At 34.2% G+C, this 22,108-nt stretch overlaps 4 protein-coding genes and 1 long non-coding RNA gene across 7 annotated transcripts in view; 3 read left to right on the forward strand and 2 right to left on the reverse strand.

Annotated features, from left to right (window-relative positions):
- The first annotated feature begins 18 nt into the window (after positions 1–18).
- LOC144476493 (GEL complex subunit OPTI) lies at positions 19–1,241 on the forward strand. The gene is made up of 4 exons (XM_078193529.1): positions 19–258; positions 333–436; positions 541–670; positions 750–1,241. The coding sequence occupies exons 1-4, from the start codon at positions 160–162 to the stop codon at positions 789–791; spliced, it is 375 nt and encodes a 124-aa protein (XP_078049655.1). The 5' UTR covers positions 19–159; the 3' UTR covers positions 792–1,241.
- Positions 1,242–1,470: 229 nt separating this feature from the next.
- Prpk (TP53 regulating kinase) lies at positions 1,471–8,477 on the reverse strand. 3 transcript variants are annotated; one of them, XM_078193526.1, is made up of 4 exons: positions 8,346–8,477; positions 3,057–3,264; positions 2,212–2,478; positions 1,471–2,074 (listed from the first exon to the last, which is right to left on the reverse strand). In XM_078193526.1, the coding sequence occupies exons 2-4, from the start codon at positions 3,250–3,252 to the stop codon at positions 1,827–1,829; spliced, it is 711 nt and encodes a 236-aa protein (XP_078049652.1). In that variant the 5' UTR covers positions 3,253–3,264; positions 8,346–8,477; the 3' UTR covers positions 1,471–1,826. The 3 variants fall into 3 exon arrangements, with proteins under 3 accessions (XP_078049652.1, XP_078049651.1, XP_078049650.1); XM_078193525.1 differs by lacking the exon at positions 8,346–8,477 and adding an exon at positions 4,757–5,008 and having other exon boundaries at positions 3,057–3,259; XM_078193524.1 differs by lacking the exon at positions 8,346–8,477 and adding an exon at positions 4,757–5,007 and having other exon boundaries at positions 1,472–2,074.
- On the forward strand, positions 3,722–10,894 carry LOC144476490 (uncharacterized). The gene is made up of 3 exons (XM_078193523.1): positions 3,722–3,972; positions 5,057–9,211; positions 9,591–10,894. Exons 1-2 carry the CDS (start codon positions 3,822–3,824, stop codon positions 5,728–5,730), a joined length of 825 nt encoding a protein of 274 aa, XP_078049649.1. The 5' UTR covers positions 3,722–3,821; the 3' UTR covers positions 5,731–9,211; positions 9,591–10,894.
- Positions 8,578–22,108, forward strand: part of Nuf (rab11 family-interacting protein nuf) — a 28,887-nt gene continuing 15,356 nt past the window's right edge. Inside the window, exons 1-4 of the mRNA XM_078193521.1 lie at positions 8,578–8,718; positions 15,612–15,740; positions 15,818–16,198; positions 19,028–19,102. Coding sequence (XP_078049647.1) covers positions 8,678–8,718; positions 15,612–15,740; positions 15,818–16,198; positions 19,028–19,102 — 626 coding nt within the window. The 5' untranslated portion in view covers positions 8,578–8,677. The remainder of the gene's footprint in view (positions 8,719–15,611; positions 15,741–15,817; positions 16,199–19,027; positions 19,103–22,108) is intronic.
- On the reverse strand, positions 18,938–20,991 carry LOC144476495 (uncharacterized). Its single transcript, XR_013495039.1, has 3 exons — positions 20,742–20,991; positions 20,343–20,558; positions 18,938–20,171 (listed from the first exon to the last, which is right to left on the reverse strand). It is a non-coding gene; the product is annotated as an uncharacterized LOC144476495 (long non-coding RNA).

Below are 22,108 nucleotides of genomic sequence, written 5' to 3' on the forward strand. Positions count from 1 at the left end.
CTAGCACATAGCACATTTCCATAATTCATGAGTTGGAAGAAGTATTGTAGTGAAATACTGTAGGTTTAAGGAAATCAACCGTGTATAGCACCTCGTACGTGGGAGATGTTAATGAACTTTTTTGTGCAATTCATGTTTTTAAGTTGAGAGGGTCCAGAAATGTCGCGTTCAAAATCGGAGAAGATCGGAAATAGTGGTAAATGTGAATTAAGCGTTTGGACACGTGCGATAACAGCGAATTCCGAATGGCCGGACAAAGTAAACATAACCATACTTCAATTCATAGTGTTCTTATACAAGATCATAAGTTTACTTATTTATTTATACTGTAGGAAGAATTTCTTGACGTTATATATTGGGCCAGGCAAGCAACTGGGATTATACTCGGTATAGGATGGGGCCTTATACCTTTAAAAGGTTTCATAGCTCTGTTATTGTAAGTTGTAGTGTTATCTTGCCTTACAAAAACAGTTAACTTCATAGCTGGACACGACACTGTCTGTTCCTATATTTATTTTCTATTTTATTTACAAATTTCAGATTTGTACTAGTTAATGCAGGGGTAACATACCTGTACTTTAGCAATTTTCAACAAATAGACGAAGAAGAATTCGGCGGAGTATGGGAATTAACGAAAGAAGGTTTTATGACATCGTTTGCTGGATTTTTGGTAATATTTAATATAATAATTATTTTAAATTTCAATAAGTAATGTTTTACAATTTTTATAACAAAGTTTCTGTTTATAGGTTACTTGGATTATAATATATACAGGATTGCATTTTGACTGATAATTTTCAACATGCCAATGCTAACCTGACTGAAAAGAACACAAATACATTGGAAAACATTTCTAGGATACATTCAAATTTTCAGCACATTTGATAAATGTGGCTTATAATTTTCAGTTTGTGAAGTATATGCTAATGTAATTTGCAGTATGTGGTTAAATACCATCATACAGTGATAATTTTTCATTTAAAAGTCATTTACCACTAGAATGCATTATATTCAAGATTTTAAATACTGTTTATCTCTTGGGACAATATTGTTTTGCGAATATTTATGGAATATTTTAATCTTTTTTTGTTTTGTTTTACATATATATTCTTAGGTCAAATGGGATGATTTATGTGAGCGTGGTAAACTATTAGTAGAACTGATTACATATTATATATGCCAAATCAGATTATAAACCGTATACAGATAATTAATATAAATAAACATTTTAAATACTTAAATTGCTCAATATTCAATCAGGTTGAACATTTTGCATGTTATTAATAAAAATTTTATGCTAAATATTTTTTCCACTATCGAAATATTTAATGACATCTAGTTGATAAATCCAGTCATTGCTTTGACAGGAACAAGGCAATTATAAATAATGTAGACTTTAAGTATTACAGTGACTTTATATATATATATATATATATATATATATTGCATTTCGGTAGAAACTGTTTATTTAGAAAAGGATTGGTATAAAAAGTATTACAAAATATGATCAACAATTTTAGAAGGAATTTTTATCTATGTACATATAGTTATTTTATTCCCATATACAGTAGTGGCCAATAAAATTGCAGTATCTCTTAAAAGTTCTTGTGTATATGTTGCAGCTACAAAAAATGCATTAATTCCTTTAGTACGGTTTTTTAATAATTCCGTATAAACTGATGTAATAATATTGCAAGATATATAGCTAACGTGCAATTTCCATGTCCACTATTGTGTAACGATTTATTTAACTGTATTTACATGTATAAGTTATTAAAAACATGTTAATAAAATATGTTTAATACATTCAGACAGAGATAGCAGGATCATCCAACCATTAATCGCTTTCGACCTCGCATTTGTACATCCTTGTATTTGGAAACGACCTCGTTGCACTGTTTTTTATTTGCATAGTATTTTTGATACGTTTCAAATATTTCCGAAAATAATGATGGTATTTCTGAATGTGCGCTGAGCAACGACCGTTCAAGTACGTACAAGTCAACGGCTTTATCCTCCAAACTCGAGTCAACACGAGCTAATCCAAAATCTATCATGACAAAATTGTTTGTGCCTACAAAAAATAACGAAAAGTTATAATAATATTAATATTTAGACCTCTAAAGATTTTCATATCATTGAACAAAAATTTGAAGATCTGTAAATCGAACAATATAAAGTGAAAATAATTGTAAAACGCTGTTTTCATACCAACATCTTTTTGCACATTCAATTCTTCGTCAATATTCTTCAACAGTATATTCGATGTCGTTAAATCTCCATGGATAATGTTTTTATTATGTAATCTAGCAACAAGCATTCCCACGCCTCGTGTTATGAACTTAAAGTGTTCAACGTTCACACCTTTCAAAACACTTTTCTCTATGTAATCTTTTAATACCATTGCATTGTCTATATACTCCATGTAAATACATCGACGTTCCAATTGTACGAAGTATATGGCCGGCGTAACAACCCCTGAAGACAAAAATGAGCGTACATAAGCTTATAAGAAAGTGATATCGGGCCATATCTATAAAGGCAAGTGAAAACTTCTATTAACGATTTTTTAAGTACATATACGGTTTCGTATGCATAAAAAATAATATATATTTTATACAAAGTTTTTAATGAATTTTGACGAGTACATCAACAAGAAATTTAAGATTTCGATAAATGTTCGAACTGCTTGTAGTAGCAATGGGTTATTTACAAGCATTGATACTACTAACCCGGGCTTCACTCATGGTAGTGGAGTGTTGCGACATACGAATTAGTTGGAATGATTGCCTGTTATAAAGGAAATACAGTTACAATTGCTGACACCGGATTTAGATTATTGCATGATCTCGAATTCTGTTAAATATATCAAAAAGTCTGAGAGTTTCTCCATTAAAGTAAAACAAATACTTGAGCCATTAAAATAAAAATTTTTCAATATTTACCAGTTTGTACAAGTAAAAGATTAAGCATAAAAAATCTATTATTTATTTTCATTTATATTTGATATTCAGAAGTATTTTATGCGTACTACTCATTGAAACATATGATCTTACCAGCGGTTTTCGCGCGAACCATAGCGCGGCATTCTGCCCTTATTCGATCTTTTGTTAATCGGACATCCAAATCAGTATGTCTATATTTCTTTTCAAATCGTTCTTTAAGTAATGTCGACTTTCCCAAATAAACACCTTTGTATACGCGAGCTTCGGCACCTTGAGCTATTAATTCGAAACCATTTGTCATCGCCATCTGAAATCTATGCTGTGAACATTTCATACATATAACTTCCATTAGTTACAAAAATAAAAAATAATGTGTACAGCTCAGCAGGAGGTTACAGTGAATTCGAAGCTATTTGTACCTTGATCTTCTATCATACTAATACTTTGATAAAAATGTCAAGTAAATTTAACAAAAAACGTAACATGCAATAACTTAATATTTATCGTGTATCAACGAAAACATTGCTTGGAAAGCCTATCTATTTTTTCTCACCTATTATGCATGTACATTTGTAAGGACAATATTACTCATTGTTTTTATCGCATTGTACATTGAGAAAACTATAAGTCGACGGGCGAATGGTAAGCCAGTGATTTTCTGGAAGGAAAGATGATGTTGCTCGCGCTAGCAAGGGCAAGATGAGGGCGAAACGCGAATCGATCGTTACCCGAGAGCGTCCTGCGCGCTAATCGCTATTCCAGCGCTAGTATTCGCCCGTACTTTGTTCCCATCGGGTTGACAAGCTAATACAGTGTTTTTTCTCCTGTTATTATTCCAAAGAAAAATAAATATTGCTGCTTTGCTCTCCGGTAGATATGAGGGACGAGGTGAAGATGGACGCGAATCGGCTAATCACCGAGGTTTATAAGCGGCCAGCGCTTTGGAATCAAAGGCATATCTCTTATCACAATCGCGAGGTGACAAACCGCGTTTGGATGGAGATTGCATCGATATTCAAGTTGCCTAGTAGGTGCATTGATGAAATCGTTTCTGCTCTATGTGATTCGCGCGCGCGTTTTCACGTTTCACTGCAACACCAACGTTTCTTTTTGTCATTCTTAGCAATGAACATCGTTGCTGTTTGTTACCGCGACACTTATCTGTTATAATTTTTCATTGAACTATGTCTAAGACGGTGACGGTCATTACACAACTATAAATTGTGTTAGAAATACCTTAATTAAAGGGTTAAGGTATTAAAGAATAAACTGACTGTCTATGGATGTCACAACAGTAAACACACTATTGATATGAATTTTACTACTGTCTTTAGACACTTCCATACGGTGTAGTTGTTTTGAAATGTATATCTTGTAAGGACAACTCCAAAATCTTGTATATTGTTTTCCTAAGTGTCATTTGATCAAAGAGAACTTTAAAATTTAAAGTCCATAACATAAACTTCCGGTTCTGTGTCTCGAAAATTAATTTGTATTAAAATCTCGATTTTACTACTTATCTTCGAGGATACAAGTCAAACACAAATTTGAAATTTGTCACTATCTTAATCCTTTAATTAAGAATATTCTTCATTACTAATTGGAAAAAACAGCGAATTTCGTTGAAGTGTTAATACTACTTGTCTTGGTACCATAGTTTCCTATGCTGTTACTCGCACAAGTTAACCTCACTTTTCCGCGATGACACCTTATCGAAAACGGTACGTTTCAATTAAGTTTACGTATTCAATTTAATACAAGATTCTTAAAATTATAGAAAACCTCGTTCCAAAAACTGCTGGATAACTTACTATTTGTTACTATTTACAGTGTGATTCCACAAGAAGATTTAAATTGCGAGTGCAAGTACTGTTTAAGTCGAAACGCATGTGCGTGAGCACCGTCAATAAATTCCGACGGTCGCGTGTGTGGAAAGCTTCCGCTCTTTGCGATATTTGTCGTTCGAATTGCCGATCGTTCATATTCATTCCTAATTACGCTTTGTAAATAATATCTCAAGGAATAATTTAGATCCCACGATCAACGAGAAGCAGTAAAAAGTTTCCTGAACACCGTACTCGCTAAATTGAATGCTTCCAATTCTTTTTCAGAGCCGGTGTTAAAAGCAAAGTGGAAAGGCTTGCGAGATACGTTCCGTGCCGAATTGAAAAAGGATCAAGTGTATCGAAAAAGTAAATTCCACCGGAATCGGCCGGTATGGATTCACTTCAAAAGTTTGCAGTTCTTGAAAGAACAGATGTTACCCCGGCCACCGATCTGGGAACGAAGCAATTCTTGCCAGGATGACGATCGCATTGCCAGCGAGGGTGAAACCGAAGGAATGTTGCTGCAAAATGGTTCTTCAATGTCGAATAGAAAAGCGGAGGAACGAGGTACAATTCCGAATCATTTACTGTCGATAAGTAGCGATAACGGATTGAAAATCGACAGTGTTAATCACATAGATGTGAAACAAGAGCCCGAGGAGAATTTCGACAATCTCGAGTTTCAAAGTGTTTCCGACAACCTGACGGAAAACGAGATGATGTTGCAGAACATCTCACCCGAGCAGGTGTTGATGGGCGACCATGACACTGGCATTGGTCTCACGGTAGACCCCTTGGAAGGCAACCGTTTTGATGATAATTACTATTTCCTTATGAGTCTGTTACCCCACATAAGAACACTACCCGCCGATAGAAGAATGCTGCTCAGGATGCAAATGCAGGAACTGGTTTACAAAGAGGTCTATAAGAAAAGCTCCGAGAGTGTCGGCACGCCGTAAAATGAGAAACGTAAAACAAAATGCATAATTCATATTTTTAACAAAGATATTATTCGTACATATGGTTTTAGGAATCGGCGAAGATTTGCCGGAGTAATTGTTTTCTGTGTTTCGTTGCTCCCGGAGACGTAAATCTCGCTCGAGATATAACGAAAAGTGATTCGGAATGCGACTCTAACTGAGCAAAACTATTTTTGTCAGTATTTTTAATTACTTATTTATCTGTTATTTGTATAATGTTATTTGCATTTTGTGGTTATTTTTTATTTGTTACTTGCATTACTATTCCGATTCCAGAAATAAATATTTCGAATAGTTTAAAAAATTTGTTTAAATAAACAAATTATGAATACTTTACTTTTGTTGTTTTTGCTCAGCTAGAACTGCATGGTAGATCAATGGTGAGTCGATAAGTCAGAAAATGTAAGGAAAAATATGATATACTCTCTGACCGGTTAAAGTGGCTCGGAATTGGGCAATATTTAATGCAATTATCGATTAAATATTTAATTTAGTCGATGTATAGTCCTAGTTAGCTCAAGTAAGTATGGATCGAAAATTAAATTAACTATTTAATTTTGATTGGATTAATGATAAACTAATACGATTAAAAAATCATTTTTCAAAATCAGTATCGTTGAAATTCTTTATCAGTTATAAGTTACACAAACTTCTTAAAATAAATGTAAATGGTTAACTTAAATCGGAAATAACTATATATACCGCGATAAAAGAGACAAACAGAAAGAACAAAACAGCAACGTCATCTATTAATTAATATTGCTGACGCTACTCAGCAATAACATAATATTTGTAACATAGCATTATAAATCAATAAAAAGGTCGAATGGATGATATTTATATATTAATATCATACTAGGTGAAAAATATTTCGATGATGTATTTTCAGACAATAGTGTACATATCGCGGCAATACTGTATGAGGCATTATTCTATAAAACCATACAAGCCTACGCTATATGGGAGCCTTATGTACTATACGTCATACCTTACTTAAGTATACTTTCTTCAGCACTGAGGCGTAATTAATATATGTGAAACTTATGAAGCCAGATAAGAATTGTTCATAGGATAAATTGAACAGAATGGGAAGAGATTTCGATTGAAATGGCTAATTTAGAACGCATAATTGTATTAATAATAGAGAACCCGTTTTATTCCTCTTTCATATAAAATATTACAAAATAATTAAGTTCAAATAAAGTAGACGTGATAAATGTATTTTAAAGAATAAAAACTTTCTACTAATAAAAATTTCCGAAATATTAGAAAAAAATTGTCGCGTTTAACAATTTGAAATATAGGGCGAATTTGATTTGAAAAAATTCGGCGGTCATTGAAAAGCGGCAACTTTGCGGGGATAAATAACCTTCTTAACGTATGCATTAAATTTTGCGTTAATATTGCAGCAGATAACAGCAGAATTCTATAAATTAAAAACCTGTGAACTGTTTATAATAAAAATGATAATAACAAGGTACCATGAATAAGTGCTTTGTAGTTCATCGAACTTAGTCGTGTAAAAGGGGAAAAGTTTGTCTCTTTCCAAGGAGAAAAGTCTTAATATAAATAAATATGATGATTGAAATTATTACTTTCATGGTTTAAAAATTAGGAAGCCGCAGTTCAAGTGAGACAAATAAATCGTTATGATATTACAAATAAAGATTATTCATACAAAAATAAATGGAATAAATGTAGAAAGCATCAAATAACTATAAAAATATGTGCATGTTACATTCACACCAAAATTTATTTTTCAACACGGTATCGCAGCTTTAAAGAAAACAAAACTATTAAAACCAATTGTGGAAGTAAAAAAATAGAAAAGTGACTCAATTAAGTGTTTAGAACAGGAAATCATTATAAAGATAGCATTAAGCTATATTCAAAGAACTGTTAGAGCTACGAAAAATAAAAGTGGTTATACACACTGTCAATGTACAATAAATATAAATAATTGCATTCAGATTTTATAAGTAACATCTTATGTCTCATAGTTTTGTCACGACTTAAAGTAGGTATTTTCGCTACTAGTTTTATTATTATAATTTTTATATAAATACATCACAATTTACTGACAAATAACTTCTCATTGTGTAAACGATAACGTTGTTTATGGATACAAGAAGCACAAATTACTTTCCATAACATAAATTGTTATGATTCTATGTAGCATCATATGGTGTTGTCGCAGAGTGTACAACGAGAGGAATTTCAATTCACTTTCGATTCAAAACTAGCAGTCAATGATGAACAATTAATATTTTTAATCGGCGATCGACGATTCCGATTAATATTTCTGTTCGATAATCTACGATAAATTCCAAAGATTGCTCAAATTGACGCGATGTTCTACTAGCCCACTCGATTGATTAATCGATGAAGGAAATTCGAAATTCTAGTGAATCAATGCCCAACTCTGAAACGAATAACTCTTTAACCGGTTTAAGGAGTTCGAATCCCGTAGATTGAGAAACACTGGTGCTTTCTCGTACCTGCGGGTACGACCGTAACGTTTAGTTGTATCTGTATGTAGGTGTAGTAAACGTATCGTGTATTCACGACATTCCTGTCCCGTTGCGCATGCGTACCTGCCATGGCTCCTCTCGGCTGATTGTTTCGTTCGTTTTCGCGTTACGATTCGGTTGTGCTTTCGTTTAGTCTGCTCCAGTCTGCTCGCGATTGCCACGGTACGGTTGTGTGTCTTCGCGTTCCTCGTCTCGGATACGGTATTACTCGTCCAATCATCGTTTTCGTGGGCATACCCCTTGAAAGGACACGGACATTTTTGTAGTGAATGATCTCGTACGCGCATCGAGCAACCTGACCGCGGGTCTCTGGTGTGCACAGGTGTTTACTTTAGTGTCCGATTGTTCCTACCGGAATAACGTAGTCTCCGTGTGCATCGGTGAGCATAATTTCGATGCACTTCTCCAGGACTACCTGTCCATCGTTCGATTCAAGGTGAGTCAACGTCAGTCAACGTTCGTCCAGCAATGCGACGAACATCCTACTCTTCCTCCGCGAATCGTTAGGAACATTCTGAAACTGTGTCGAGCGAAAATTAAAAAGAACATATTATTTGTATTATTTTAGTTCTATTCAACGGGTTAGGGTAACGTGGAATCTCAAAAAATTGACTAAAAAATTTTTGACTCGAACACTAATTTGTACAATTGAAATTCGAAAGGCTTTTCAAATACAGAACCGGAAACATATGCGTGTACCTGTATACTTATAATAACTTTGATGTTGAATCCTTCAGTGAGCTTCTAAGATGAATTGGAAAAATGCAATGAGAAACTAGTGGGATTGTATATTAAAATTTTCAAATACAGTGCTCCCTTAGATAACGCGGGATTGACATTTATTTTGAGTAATTTACATACTGAGCACATCTGTACAATTTTCAGTATCCTAGTAAATAAAAGTATATAGTCTCAGACTCTCGTCTGAGGTAAGTAATATATATACATATACAAAAATATTCAGTCACTTTGGGTAGCGAACCAATTTTTTATAGAGTTATATATATTATCAAATAAATAACAACTCGAAATCTATTTTAATGAACACTTATTAGTTTATTTTACTATAGCATATGTACAAAACAAACTAATTTCATTCAAAATAGATACTAATTTACTTTGCAGTTTGTAAATCTAAAATTCTGCGCGAATTTTCCTTAACATTTATAATAGCCAAATATATTTGTGTTCAACTGTGTACATTTATGTACATAATATAATATATGTTTGAATAAGACAAGTACACGTTTATACACATATAAATGCAAATATATGCACATGCATTGAAAGAATGTAAATGTATTTCAGATTTTTTTAGAGGTGGAGGGTGGTTCTGAACTACGCGGATTTCCATCTACGCGGACAGTCGGCATCCTAATCCCCGCGTTGTTCGAGGGAGCACTATAGTTGCATTGGTACGCATTAATTATCAGTATGAACTTGAATAATATCAATAATTTATTTAGGTATGAAAATGGTTGTTTCCCGAAACAACGTTCTTCAATGTTATTTATAAATATTGTATTACGAAATATAAATACCAAGCAGAATCTTCGTCGAAACTACTAACACTAAATATTGAAACTTCAGTAAATTTTCCAAAAATTAGATAATGGCCTTGCTTAGAGAATTCATTTAAGTCTTGGTGGAAATCCTCACAAAATCTGGAACCGTGTTCCTTATTATTTGTTATAGTTTCTACTATAATTAAACGTAGTACAAAAATACGCATTAACTGCGTGTTTACTTGTTTCGCAATTCTCATAGGAAGTCTATTTTGCCTTCCACAGTATCCTAACCCCTTGTACCAGATACGGATTACCATTTTTTAACACTTTACTTACCGGAAGTGCACTAATAGGATTTTCAATGAAAGAATGGAGGAGGTTACGCTATTGGGAAGCTGTTTTATCAAGAGATCCTTGTCTGTGTTTCTCAGAGTTTTGAAAACTATTAAATAATTGCCGGTAGGTAACGTGCTGATTAGTATTCCCCAAGCATATGTTGTGTATAATAATGCTGAGTCGCGCAATATGATTGGTCGACGGGCAACATGCAATAGTTTAGGTTCTAGGCGAATCTAGCTCATGTTTGACGAATACCAAGATGTGATATTGTATATATATATATATATATACATACGAATATGTGTATACGTGTTACTTTCTTTTGAAAAATGTAAGTGATATCTCTAATAATATAGTATGTACGTGTACGTTATTGTAAAAAGACAATTATATATCGGAGATGAAAAGCGTTGAACGTTAAATCCGACGATGATCACGTTCGAAACGGATATATTATAATACACAAGTTAAGCAAATTTGTGAAGGTACATCACTTTCGTATGGTCCGTATAATGACGAGCTCGGTGCGGTCTCGTATCGTCGTAATTAAGGTTAAAGTGTTCTAGTCTTCTGAACGTCAAGTATATCCCTCGTCCACACTTTCGAGCTTGCTCTAAATAGCGTACTGGAATCTCCCGGCGATTCGAAACGCATCTATGCATTCCGTTCCGAGTGACAAGTACCTGGAAACCGAAACGCTGTCTATCCTATGGGTAATTCTCGTAACTAGTCGTAATAATGGTAATAAAGGTCTTTGTATTCAAACCATGGCTCGTGTGTTCATTTACATACCGAAAAGCGGAGAGGAAAGACATCCATCCTGCCGATCATAAAGGCAATGTACTATCAGCTACTGCGAAAAGCTTTTGCCGATTTTTGTTAGTCGTATTTCTTGGAAATTTTATGGTGGTATAAAAAGACAACATGAGTATGAGGACGTATGAAAGAACGATGTAAAATTTGAATTGGTTTCTCAAACTTTTCACACAAAAAACCATAAAACATTTTTGGGGTACTTAATATACTGTTTGGTAATTATGCGAAGATCTTTGGTTGATATGGACATGCATATATAAATTGACGGTGACACCTTTTTTGTTCTAACACATATAGAACGTCGTTTTGGAATTTTATCATGAATAATACAAAAACTTAAAGTGATCTTTAAATCTCAATAGAAAAGTAATGTAGGAAAAAAATAATCATTACATTGTGTCGCCGTCCCTCTATGTTACTATAATATTTTTGTTTGAGTTCTTTCTTCATGTAACAAGTAATTAATGAATAATTTCGGTGACATGCTTTGTAGACTCACTCTGAAAATTTTATAACAATATGTATTTAGACTCGATGCTATCATCCAGGTGTCAATAGCTCAGTGAATGACTGTAATAACAAAATTAGATACTATTTTTTATCAAATATTTAGCGTACGCAAATGGTTGGTAGATCGATCAACGGGCATTCGATACATATCTCTTGTCAATGTAGCAACGATGGAAACGCGTCACATAGGAACCCCGATCAATGCAGAGTTGCTTGCGTTCACCATATAATCAAGTAAAAATAGGATTTTCATTTCAATTATTCAAATACAATGAGAGGTGAGTAATGCGGCGGAATCCTGCTTACACGGACAAAAAAAATATACGTTATCTTGCGGGAAGATGGTACGAAGTAACAAAGTTCATTCTAGTTTTCTCATATTGCTAAAGTCTGAATCACTGTACCATGACTCCTGCAGTTGGTTCTCACGCTTTTCTTCGTCTGTGATCTCGCGCGGCATTGCATATTCATTAAATTACATCCACGGTAGACCACCTAACACATAGTTGTCCGAGGTACCGTATTTTTACGGGGATAAATCACGCTAGAAGTTCTGTGCAGTTTGCGGAAACGATATAGTGCGGTCGTAAAGTAGACCACGGACAAGCGTGTCCTATAGACGCCGCTGGACTCAGGGCTGTACACGTTATTCCGTACCTGGGCCTGAAAAAGAAATAAGCGGCTATACATAATACACGCGCTACTGGAAAAAATGAAAAATTCCAATTACCACTTAATCGATAGGTATCGAAACATTTCTGACCCGTAACCCCCTTTTTTAAGCTTTTCTCTATTCGGTGCCCTGATTTTGTAAGCTTTCTCCATTATTGCTACTTTCAAGCGTATTTAAGCATGTAATTTTTGGATTTTAGAGAACTTGTATTCAGTGCAGGAAAATTGGGATAATTATACACTGAAATTTCAATGGAAAAACATAATGTTATTTGTCACATCTTGATTTTAAACATGATGACGTTTTTAAGTTCGTCAATTTCCAGTTCGGTCAATTAGGGCTGCGAAACATTTTACTATCTATTAATTTCCACAATCACGTTTAAGAATAACGATTTCCACCTTCTTATTAGAAGTTATTTATGACATACAAAGTGTCTCACGTAAAGTGTTACAAGCTGGTTTCTCCGAAACCGTTGCACATATTGATTTGGAATTTTTATGCGTTGAATCGATTGAAAGGACTAACATCTTTCAGCGAAAGAAGTTCTCGGGTTAAACTCTCTCGGAGCAGAAACAGTGCAATTTCTAATTTTTTAAAATGGTATTCTTTTATTTTGTTAATTGTATTTTATGTCTTTTAATTCTACATAGATGAAAAGTTATGTATATCGGTGCTAGGTACCATTATTTTAAGCAATAATCCCAAAATAAATTACTATCCCTGACATAACTATATATACCGCGACTAACTGACAATTAGTATTTGATCAGAAGCAATACTAACGACTTGATGTAAAATAACGAAATGATTTGCACCTAATGTGCTGCTATATATATATAAAACTCTTGCTAACTTATAATTAAAGATATACTGAATAAATACACGAAACATAATTAACATTTTAGTTTACATCCTTGAAAAAATGTAAATGTAGAAAATGATATTTGGAAAAAAGTATTTGACCATTACAAGTTTACATAGAGACGATCTGCTTTGCATTGATTCAATTCTCTAAATTCAATTTTCTATTGGGTTTAAATCGGTACTTTTTGCTGGCCACTTTATAGTTTTCAGTCTATTGTACAATACTTCAAATAATCCTGTATCATTTTGCTGCGGTGACAAGTCACGTCGCATGACGAGAGTAAAACTCGTTTGAATCTCCGCAAAACTTTTCGATACTTGGTATAACACAATTTAATCACACAATTATTATCAAATTCTTTATCACGCACCTCCAAAATCACAGTTGTGCGAAGTAGAGATAATTGTCTACTCCTTGTGCTACATACAATTTTTCACTGGTTTTTCTCAACACAAAACATCTAGTATCATCACCAGCTTCAATGCATACACGTAATTTATTGCTAAATAGAACTTTAACAAATTTAAGGGGTAAATTTATTATTTGATTATTATTATATTTCGGTTTTAAATAATCAGTTATTCCATCTGTAATCCATACTATCGCTCGTCTAGTTGTGTTACAATTTTGGTTGATCGGCTCGTATGCGACTTATGAAAGTGACCGAGAGCAATTGATACAGGAGATGAGAGACAAGAAACATAAACATTCGTGTATCACAATATCCCGCGAAGCTCGATCATCAAGGATCACAGAAGCTGAAATTTGATAGAAAAATACACTTTCGACGGTAGAATATTCGCACAAAGTGAATGAAAAGATCAAATGGAACTCCTGTAGCATTTATGAACGATGTAGAGACATTAATACGCTAAACTAAAGGCAAAAGGTATTGATAAAGTAATAAATTATTAGAGTGAGAGATTTCGTAAACAATATTCATGGCGTGGATCATATAGACATATACTTGAAATACCATAGAATGGTTATGGTACAAGATGTTTTCAACCGATCCCAGCTCGAGTTACAGCGCGGAAACCAAAACTGGTCGGTACTTTACACAGAGAGACAGAGATCTCAAGAGCCTCTGAAACAGATGTTTATCTAGTGCTCACCGTGTCTCAAACTGAACAATGGCACACAGTGGTACCTTTTCCCAAATAGTTGGCCAGAATTCACAACTTCGTACGATTCTTATGAGAGTTAGTATTCTTAGTTTTTTAAATTGTTGAATTTAAACATATCGTCAAAAATGCAACATTCGAAGCAAAATATCAGACACTACTAGCATAAGTATTATCTTATCTTATTTTTTGTGAATATTAATAATTCTTCGATATTTGATCTTCAACATCTTTGACATTGTTCACGGCAATATATTACATGCACGGCAATGCATCGACATTATTTGACACTTTAAACTATATTCTCTTAAAAATGGCCACAAACGGGTAAGATTTTTCGATTAAATGTCATAGTTGATATCTTACTCTAAGTCATGACTCCTGTTCGGACACGCCTCTCGATGGTTATCCCCATTTTTCCTCTATCACTATATTATAATATTTCAAAAATATCTTGCATCGCTTAAATGCAAAGTTTACCTTTATAGCGTACATTTTAATGGTTAAAAGTTCTAAAAATGGTTTCTCTAAGGATAAATTGTAACTTGACGCATTAACACGTTGAATGCCGCATAGGTCATCAATGGTTGACACTAATTTTTAACTAGGTTTTAAAATTCTTGTTTATTGTAATATATTTGAACAAAGTAAATCGTGCTTGAATATTTGGAATGCGATAACTAATAGTTGCTATGGTAAATCTTAATTTCCTGGTTTCGCTTTCATTGCTTTATTTGCTTTGATATTGTTAGAGTTTATGGGATTGATATTTGGCAGTTAATATATTAAGATGTTTTTATCTCCATAACCATGCATGGCGCATAAAAATTTTAAACGGCATTTGATGTTCTGAAGTGGAGAACATTTAGTATTTCGAGCTGTATGAGTCCGAATGGGATTGGCTCTCTCCTTTTTATCGATAGCATCGTGGTATCGTAAAATATACATTTACAAAACAATAATACGAAGCTTAATAATATCATCGTCATAGCACTTATCGAGTTATCTCGGAGAAAAAATTCAAATCGATGTTTTATATTTGTTGCATGCACTAATTCAACAATTAGTTATATGCTTCACTATAATATGTACTTTTAATTCAATAAGATGTATAGTTATTAAAATGTTAACAATAAAGTAGTTTTTTCATTTTTGTCCGCAAGTGTAAGCAAAGTTCTATAATGTCACTTTATGTATTACACGTGCTTTTCGTTGCAATATTCTTCGAAAATTACATCCTGGCGATCTTTCCGGGAACAGGGACCATCGTACGACGTGATTCGCTGTGACTTTGAAGATGGTAGAACTCGCAGCTATGTGGTCGAACGGTGTATGTACCGTGTTTCACGGAAGAAAAGTCATGGTGCAGTGTCGTTGAGGCGTCCGAACGGGTCACGTTGCGTCTGTCTCTCGCATCCTCTCGTCCCGATCCGTGTCGCGTCTCTTTTTTCGGCGTTTCTGAACTCTGACTCATTAGAGAACGTTTTTCAGTAACGACCGGTTCTACCGGTGTGACGCTCAGCGTCCGGCGATCGGGTCCGCTCGAATCAACGTCTCCGATTGCCAGTTGGCCGCGACGAGCTCCTCCTCAGGCACCAACCTGGCCGATAACGAAGGATGGTAAGCTCCTGTTCGAGTGGCGTAAATCTCGCGTCCGCTAACAACGCGGTTACATCGCGTGTCGTCGTGTCCGACAGTGACGTAGCTCGTGATGGTGACGCCATCTTACCAAGTGACCGGCAGTCGTACAACGCGGAAGACGAGGGTGGAACTCGCGTGAACGGTGCTACCGGCGCGATCGAATGGAGCGAAAGCGGTCCTCCCTCGCTTTCTATGTCGGTCGATCTGCATAATTTGGTGAACCCGAACCAGCAGGACTCCGGCCACTATTCCGCCAGTCCCGAGCACGCTGACGCGTCCGTGTCAGACGGTTGCAACCCGAATAACCTAGCCAGGACGAACGTCGAAGAGGAGAGCTACGAGGCCTTCGGTTCCGTCGAGGGTGATGCCGACGACGGGGTAGATTCGCCGGGTGGTAGCAGTTCTGCACCTTCGCCCACCGGCACCAATTCCCTGCGGTAAGTTCGTTGACGCTTCTATACTTGTACCAGCACGTTGCCTCCGCTGCATCGATCGGCTCTTTGCCTAACTCTGTCGATACGTTCAACCCTTAACTGCTGAACTGGATCTTCAAGTGCTACAGTTATTCCCCGTTGCGCGGAAATAGTTCAGCGATCTCTTATTCATTGTTCACTACCGAATTAGATACTTAAGTGCTCTAGGTTATTTTCTATGCATGGAAACAGTCCCGTTTCGGTTGTTCCAAGTATAATAAAACTTACTTATATTACGTGAGTGATTTATAAACATTATTCAGTAAAAATTTGCATCAATAATTTATGGAAGGTTTTAAATTATATTGCGTTAGCAATGTGTCAGGATTTTATAATTACACTGCAGCAAAAGTTATTAACAAATAACCAGTAACAAACAAATTGGTAAAAAAGTTGTGAAGAACCATATGCGTTTATACGTACAGGTTCAACCCTTAACTGTGGAACTGAATGTTAACATGTTCGCTAAGTTAACCATCTAGCTTGCTAGCTTATATTTATTTGACTCGTTGCAATGTTGAATAGTAACATTCATAAAATGAATTCGTTTCGGTTCTTTATCCAAAATACATAATTGTGATCGTCGCACATCTGCAACACTGATAAAGAACGTGTTAAGCACTATATACCCACAATCTTGTTTCTCCGCGACCATGATTTAACACAATCTCGATAAATAAATTCGATTTTCTTTTATCACGATTTAGCACGATAAAAAATGTTACTTGATTTAAATTTTAAAGACAATTATATCCATTAATCGTAATTTTCTAGACATATTTAGAGCAATACTATGTTTGATGGTTTGTCTATACATGACGTCTTTTTCTACATGGTAGTTTTTAGAACACGGCTACCGTTTAAAAACAGATTTGGGTGTAGTTACTTTCCTTTTACACGGAAATACTTTCGCGATCTCTTATTCATTATTGTCTCCCGAATTGGATCCTTAATTACCCCAGATTGTTTTCTATGCATAGAAACAGTTCTACATCCTTTTATACCTATTAGGTTAAATTATAAATTCAAGAACTGGATATTTAACCACAACACTTGACTTCTTTTTACGTAGAATAGTCTCGCGTTCTCTAATACATCCAGGTTCAACCCTCGGCTATGAAACTGGATCTTCGTGCACTCCAATTCGTTTTCTTTGCACAGAAATAGTTCCACTATCTCATACACATGCGCTCGCCCTTAACTTCAGAACAGGATCTTTAAGTACTCGAGATCATTTTCTTGGCATTGAGCAGTCTCACATCCTCTAACTTTGGTTTAATCATTGACGAACGAACTGGATTTGAACGCACCCCCTGTTGGTTTTTTGTGCAGCGAGAGTTTCGTTCCACGTTTAAAACCTGTTAGTTGAACTATGCATGTACGCTAAACCAAGTATTGTAGCTTTAACAAAATTATTTTTTATAAGATCCAACTTTTAAGTTTTGAACTGGATCTTTCAGCAGTCTAATTTGTTTTGTTTGTAAAAAACAGATATCTTCTAATATTTACAGTATATAATTTATTTTTTAATTGATGAACTGGATTCTTAATTATTCTAGTTGATTTTCTTTTTATAAAAACTGTTCTTACTGTCTCTCTGCTTACGCTATGTCATTGTTTATGACATTACCTCGTATGAGTATGAATTCCGCCGATATTCGTATAATTTTGTGACAAGCCGAGCTTATTTACACAAAAGATCAGAACTCTTTTAAAAGTGACATTTATACATTAAAAACTCCTTGGGAAAAATGTAAATAGCTTTCAAAAAAGATATGAAATCTTTACTGTTCATATAAAAAAATTGGCAATTTTTTAATGTTTAATATTTGGTTCATATACATATATAACTCATCAATGCCTTGTGCCTAGTCTTTTTCGACTCATAAAGCCACTCTTTCAATATTTTCTGTTTAGCACCTCCTTCGAGAAAAGTGTGTCCATTGTTGTGACTTCAAACTGTAATTGTGCGTACGAGCCTTAGATCTTAACAAAGTGGATTAGATTCCCTCAGACGATATTCTAAGAGTCTCTGAAATCTATATTGTAGATCTTATCAGCGCGTAGATGATGAAGCTACCGTTTAAATATGTAGATCGATTGATTTCACGCGTAAATCTCCAACCCCCCCCCCCCCCCCCATCAAATGTTCTGACAACACATAAGCTTTCTTGCTTCATTTTATTCTGAAATATTTTCAGAAATTCTATTGTTACATTCTATTCCTACTATTTTGTTTCAACAAGGAACTCATTTGTCTTCTGTATATGTATATACATATAGTATTTCATATAGAAGTTTAATCCGGTTTTCTCACATTACATATTAATATCATTCGAAACAGATCCATTCCCATGATTAAGTCGATGCTTCGTCTGATAGGAGACATAGAGAAACTTTCACAAGGAAAGAGAAAATATGATCTAATAACTTGCAAGGACATATTGTGCTCGACGTTCCATTTCTCGATCTTAAATACTTTTGTTCCTTTGTAGATGGTTACCCATTGTTTCACCTCTTTGTGCTATTGCTTTATGTAGAAATAATATAGTACTACGAATAATTGTAGACTTCAAGTAACTTTTACATTTTTTAGGCAAAAACTTAATACAATACCATATTTGAATATTTCTATATTAGAAATAATAAAAAATAGAAATATACACATACGACATTTCTTTAAGCTTTCTTATAGATATCAGTAACAATATAATAGTTCTTTTGAGTCTGTATTTTCGATCCTTGATTTCGTATAAATTAATTTTGATTTTCGATTGAATCTATGTTATACAGAAATCCTAGAAGTCCAAATTCAACCATAGGAAGGCATTCTTGGCTCAGAACGTCGCTTAGACGGACACCGCCGTGGTAAGTTATTATCTTTACAATCTGAAATATTAATTTTTCAATATTCGAACTTCGAGTCAAACTATTTCGTTCGAAACTGATTTTGTAACAACTCCGAAACCTAGGGCGTAATGATCAGATTAGCGTGGGAAAAATAGCACTCGTTGAACCGCTCGATGTACATACGTTATGGCCACCATGTTGCTTGAGTACTTTGAAACAGATAGGGAACCTGTTTAATTTGCGAAGAAAGGTATCTGCTGTTATCTACAAGAAACTTGGAACATTTCCTTTTACTGCAGGAGATGTTTGCAGGTATCTATGCAATGTAGAAGGAAGTTGTTAGAGCTTGGTGTACATAGTGTCCTTACATATTAGTGAGACCTGGTAACAATGATTGGGTCACGTGAATTTCGTTGACACGACAAAGTAAATTGAAAGTTGTAAATTATACAAAGTTAAATCACGCAAATGTCAAGAATTATGACTAACAAACATTTGTAAAATCTTTTCTGAAAACCTGAAATACATGCGCTTGAATTCATTCGATGATTCCCCATGGAAGTCTTCGTGATTTCAGTAACTGTAACAATCGGAGCAGTGTAAAAATAAAGTCGACGCTGACATTTATTGCCAGAGGTATAGATGGCTTATAGCGTGGCTAGCGATTGACCTACTCGCGGCATAACGTTCGTTTAAGAGTGTATTGAACCAGCCTTGAGAATATTTTGTTTCGAACGAGACTAAAAATAACAAATAATTACGATGAATCGTTCCCGAAACTTCATTATTTTCGTTTTAGAAGTAACATTGATTTCTTTGAAAGTTTCTTTGAAAATAAATTTTAAGGCAATGGGTTAACATTAAATGAATTATTCGCAAATTGATAATTAAAATATGCTTATAACATTGCTTATATGCTGAGAAAGCTGGTTGCAGTGCGCTTTTACATTTTCGAATCTTCAGTTGAAGGTTGAATGCTCGGTGACTCAAACGGAGACCTTTCGAGCTGCTACCAGTTATTCCGATGACTAACTTTAACTGTACGATGCTCGCAATTCGAAAAATTCCTTATCAAATCCTGGTGTACCTGAAATAGTTATTTATTGTTTACCAAAGTTTCAAGAAATTATTTATCAGGTACACAGACAAGTTCTTGTTGACATATAAAAATTAGATACAATAATAAAATAACATAAAATAATATAATTGTCGTTATCGTTCCCTAATTTTTTAAAAATTGTTTTTTATTTATTTATACCTGTTATTTACGTAATATTAACAAATAACGACCAGCTTATCGTAATCAATAAAAGTGACGAACTCATAAGATGACTTCACAATTGGGCTGTATTATTTCCACATTTTTATTTATTAAGCAAGCTAAAGTAACAATGTTAATTGCGGGAAATAATTGTTTAAAATAAATACATTCCACCCAACAAAGTAGATTACGAACTTGGTATCTTTTGGACTCCTGGAAAAAAATTTAATGATTTGCATCTTAAAAATATGTAACATTTAAAGATGAAAGAGAAATTGAACATTCTGTTAGCATAGCACAGTATTTAAAAATTTGATTAACAGGTAAATTTAACGAAGCAAGTTCAATAGAAATGTTATTATTGATCAACCAAAATAATTTAGAGATAAATCTTACCCTAACAAAAGGAGGAATACAGTTGGATGAATAATTGCAAGTGTTTGCAAAATTAAGATCTTTCCACTAAGAGAAGTGTCAAATTTGAAAGGGAATTTAAAAACTGCTGAACTATGTGCTCAAGAATAGTAATTATGAACAAAAACGATATGTTTTTGTTACCTTTTATAACCTAGCTACATCGTTCTGCATGAGATACCTGTATTCTAAAATTAATCAGTGCTTGAAGGAAGGTTAGAAAGAATAGACTGTCCTTCCCAGACGTGGCATCACCTTGTTACTTGAGTTACTCATCTTTCACAGTCACCAACGGTCGCTTCTTGGCTCCACTGTCCGCTTCCGCTTGTAAAACGAATTTTGACCGTCAGCTATTTCCTTCGGTCATTCGTATCGGTTATAGAAACCTAATTTTGGTTCGACGTCAGTTGCGACATTTACGCCTTTGGCAGATGTCGCCCGACATGTGCCTGGACGCAGCGGTTCTCAATCGTTTCATAAATCTGTATCAGCTGCATTGCAACATCAAATTTATAAATACAAAAAATATTATTTTGAAATATTGCGAATTATCATACAAATAGCATAAAAATCTTATTAATAGTTAACAGAACATTAGAGAAATAATAGAACTTCGATAAATATAGTTTGTCTATTCGTAAATAGTTACACCTACATTTCGAAAAGTTAAATATTATTATTTAACTTCTTTATCAAATAAACTTTCGTTTAAACATGCATAAACTTATTTTTATTTAATGATATGATACAAGTTCAACTTTCTTGGTTAACTTATATAAAGACATGTTAAACTCATTTGTCTAAGTTAGACACAAAAAGTACATAAAAATAGTATATAATAGTATTGTAATAGTACTTAATAATAGTTCTTAAAATATATATTTCTCTGCATTTAGTTCCCATTTAATTTTCTTTAAAAATCACTGTTATATCTGTGGTCATTTTTAACCAAATTACTTTCATAAGTTCAATCAGCGCATAACGTGTACAATAATTGAAGCATAAAAGTTGAATTAATAACACAAATCTAAGTATTTGCTGTTAGTTTATTAAAAAAAATCGATCAACGACGAAACTGGCTGAGAACCGCAGATCTAATGTATACAGCCATTCCTATACATATATTAGGTCACCTGTTATGCTCATAGAAAGCGTGGTGTTCGATGTATAGGGCGAGTCACGAAACTGTTGCAGGTGCTCTTAGATTGAAGTACTTCAAAAATATTGTGGTTCAATGTTACGTAAAAGCATTATAATAATGACATAACCTTTCTTTTTTAATATTTTACGTAATACACATTACCATAGTGATGTAGTTTATCATAGTATCATTAAAGTTATTATAAGTT

Source organism: Augochlora pura, chromosome 10 (assembly GCF_028453695.1).
Source record: "Augochlora pura isolate Apur16 chromosome 10, APUR_v2.2.1, whole genome shotgun sequence".
In the NCBI taxonomy this organism is placed as follows: Eukaryota; Metazoa; Arthropoda; class Insecta; order Hymenoptera; family Halictidae; genus Augochlora; species Augochlora pura.

Bases quoted from the DNA above. Each gene is read 5' to 3' on its own strand.
- LOC144476490 (XM_078193523.1), top strand. From the start codon at position 3,822: ATGAGGGACGAGGTGAAGATGGACGCGAATCGGCTAATCACCGAGGTT. The intron at 3,973-5,056 runs GTAGGTGCATTG...ATTCTTTTTCAG, and splicing joins ATCGATATTCAAGTTGCCTA to AGCCGGTGTTAAAAGCAAAG.
- Prpk (XM_078193526.1), bottom strand. From the start codon at position 3,252: ATGGCGATGACAAATGGTTTCGAATTAATAGCTCAAGGTGCCGAAGCT. The intron at 2,479-3,056 runs GTAAGATCATAT...TTTTGTCTTCAG, and splicing joins GGTTCGCGCGAAAACCGCTG to GGGTTGTTACGCCGGCCATA. The intron at 2,075-2,211 runs GTATGAAAACAG...TATTTTTTGTAG, and splicing joins GAATGTGCAAAAAGATGTTG to GCACAAACAATTTTGTCATG.
- LOC144476493 (XM_078193529.1), top strand. From the start codon at position 160: ATGTCGCGTTCAAAATCGGAGAAGATCGGAAATAGTGGTAAATGTGAA. The intron at 259-332 runs GTAAACATAACC...TTTATACTGTAG, and splicing joins ATTCCGAATGGCCGGACAAA to GAAGAATTTCTTGACGTTAT. The intron at 437-540 runs GTAAGTTGTAGT...TACAAATTTCAG, and splicing joins GGTTTCATAGCTCTGTTATT to ATTTGTACTAGTTAATGCAG.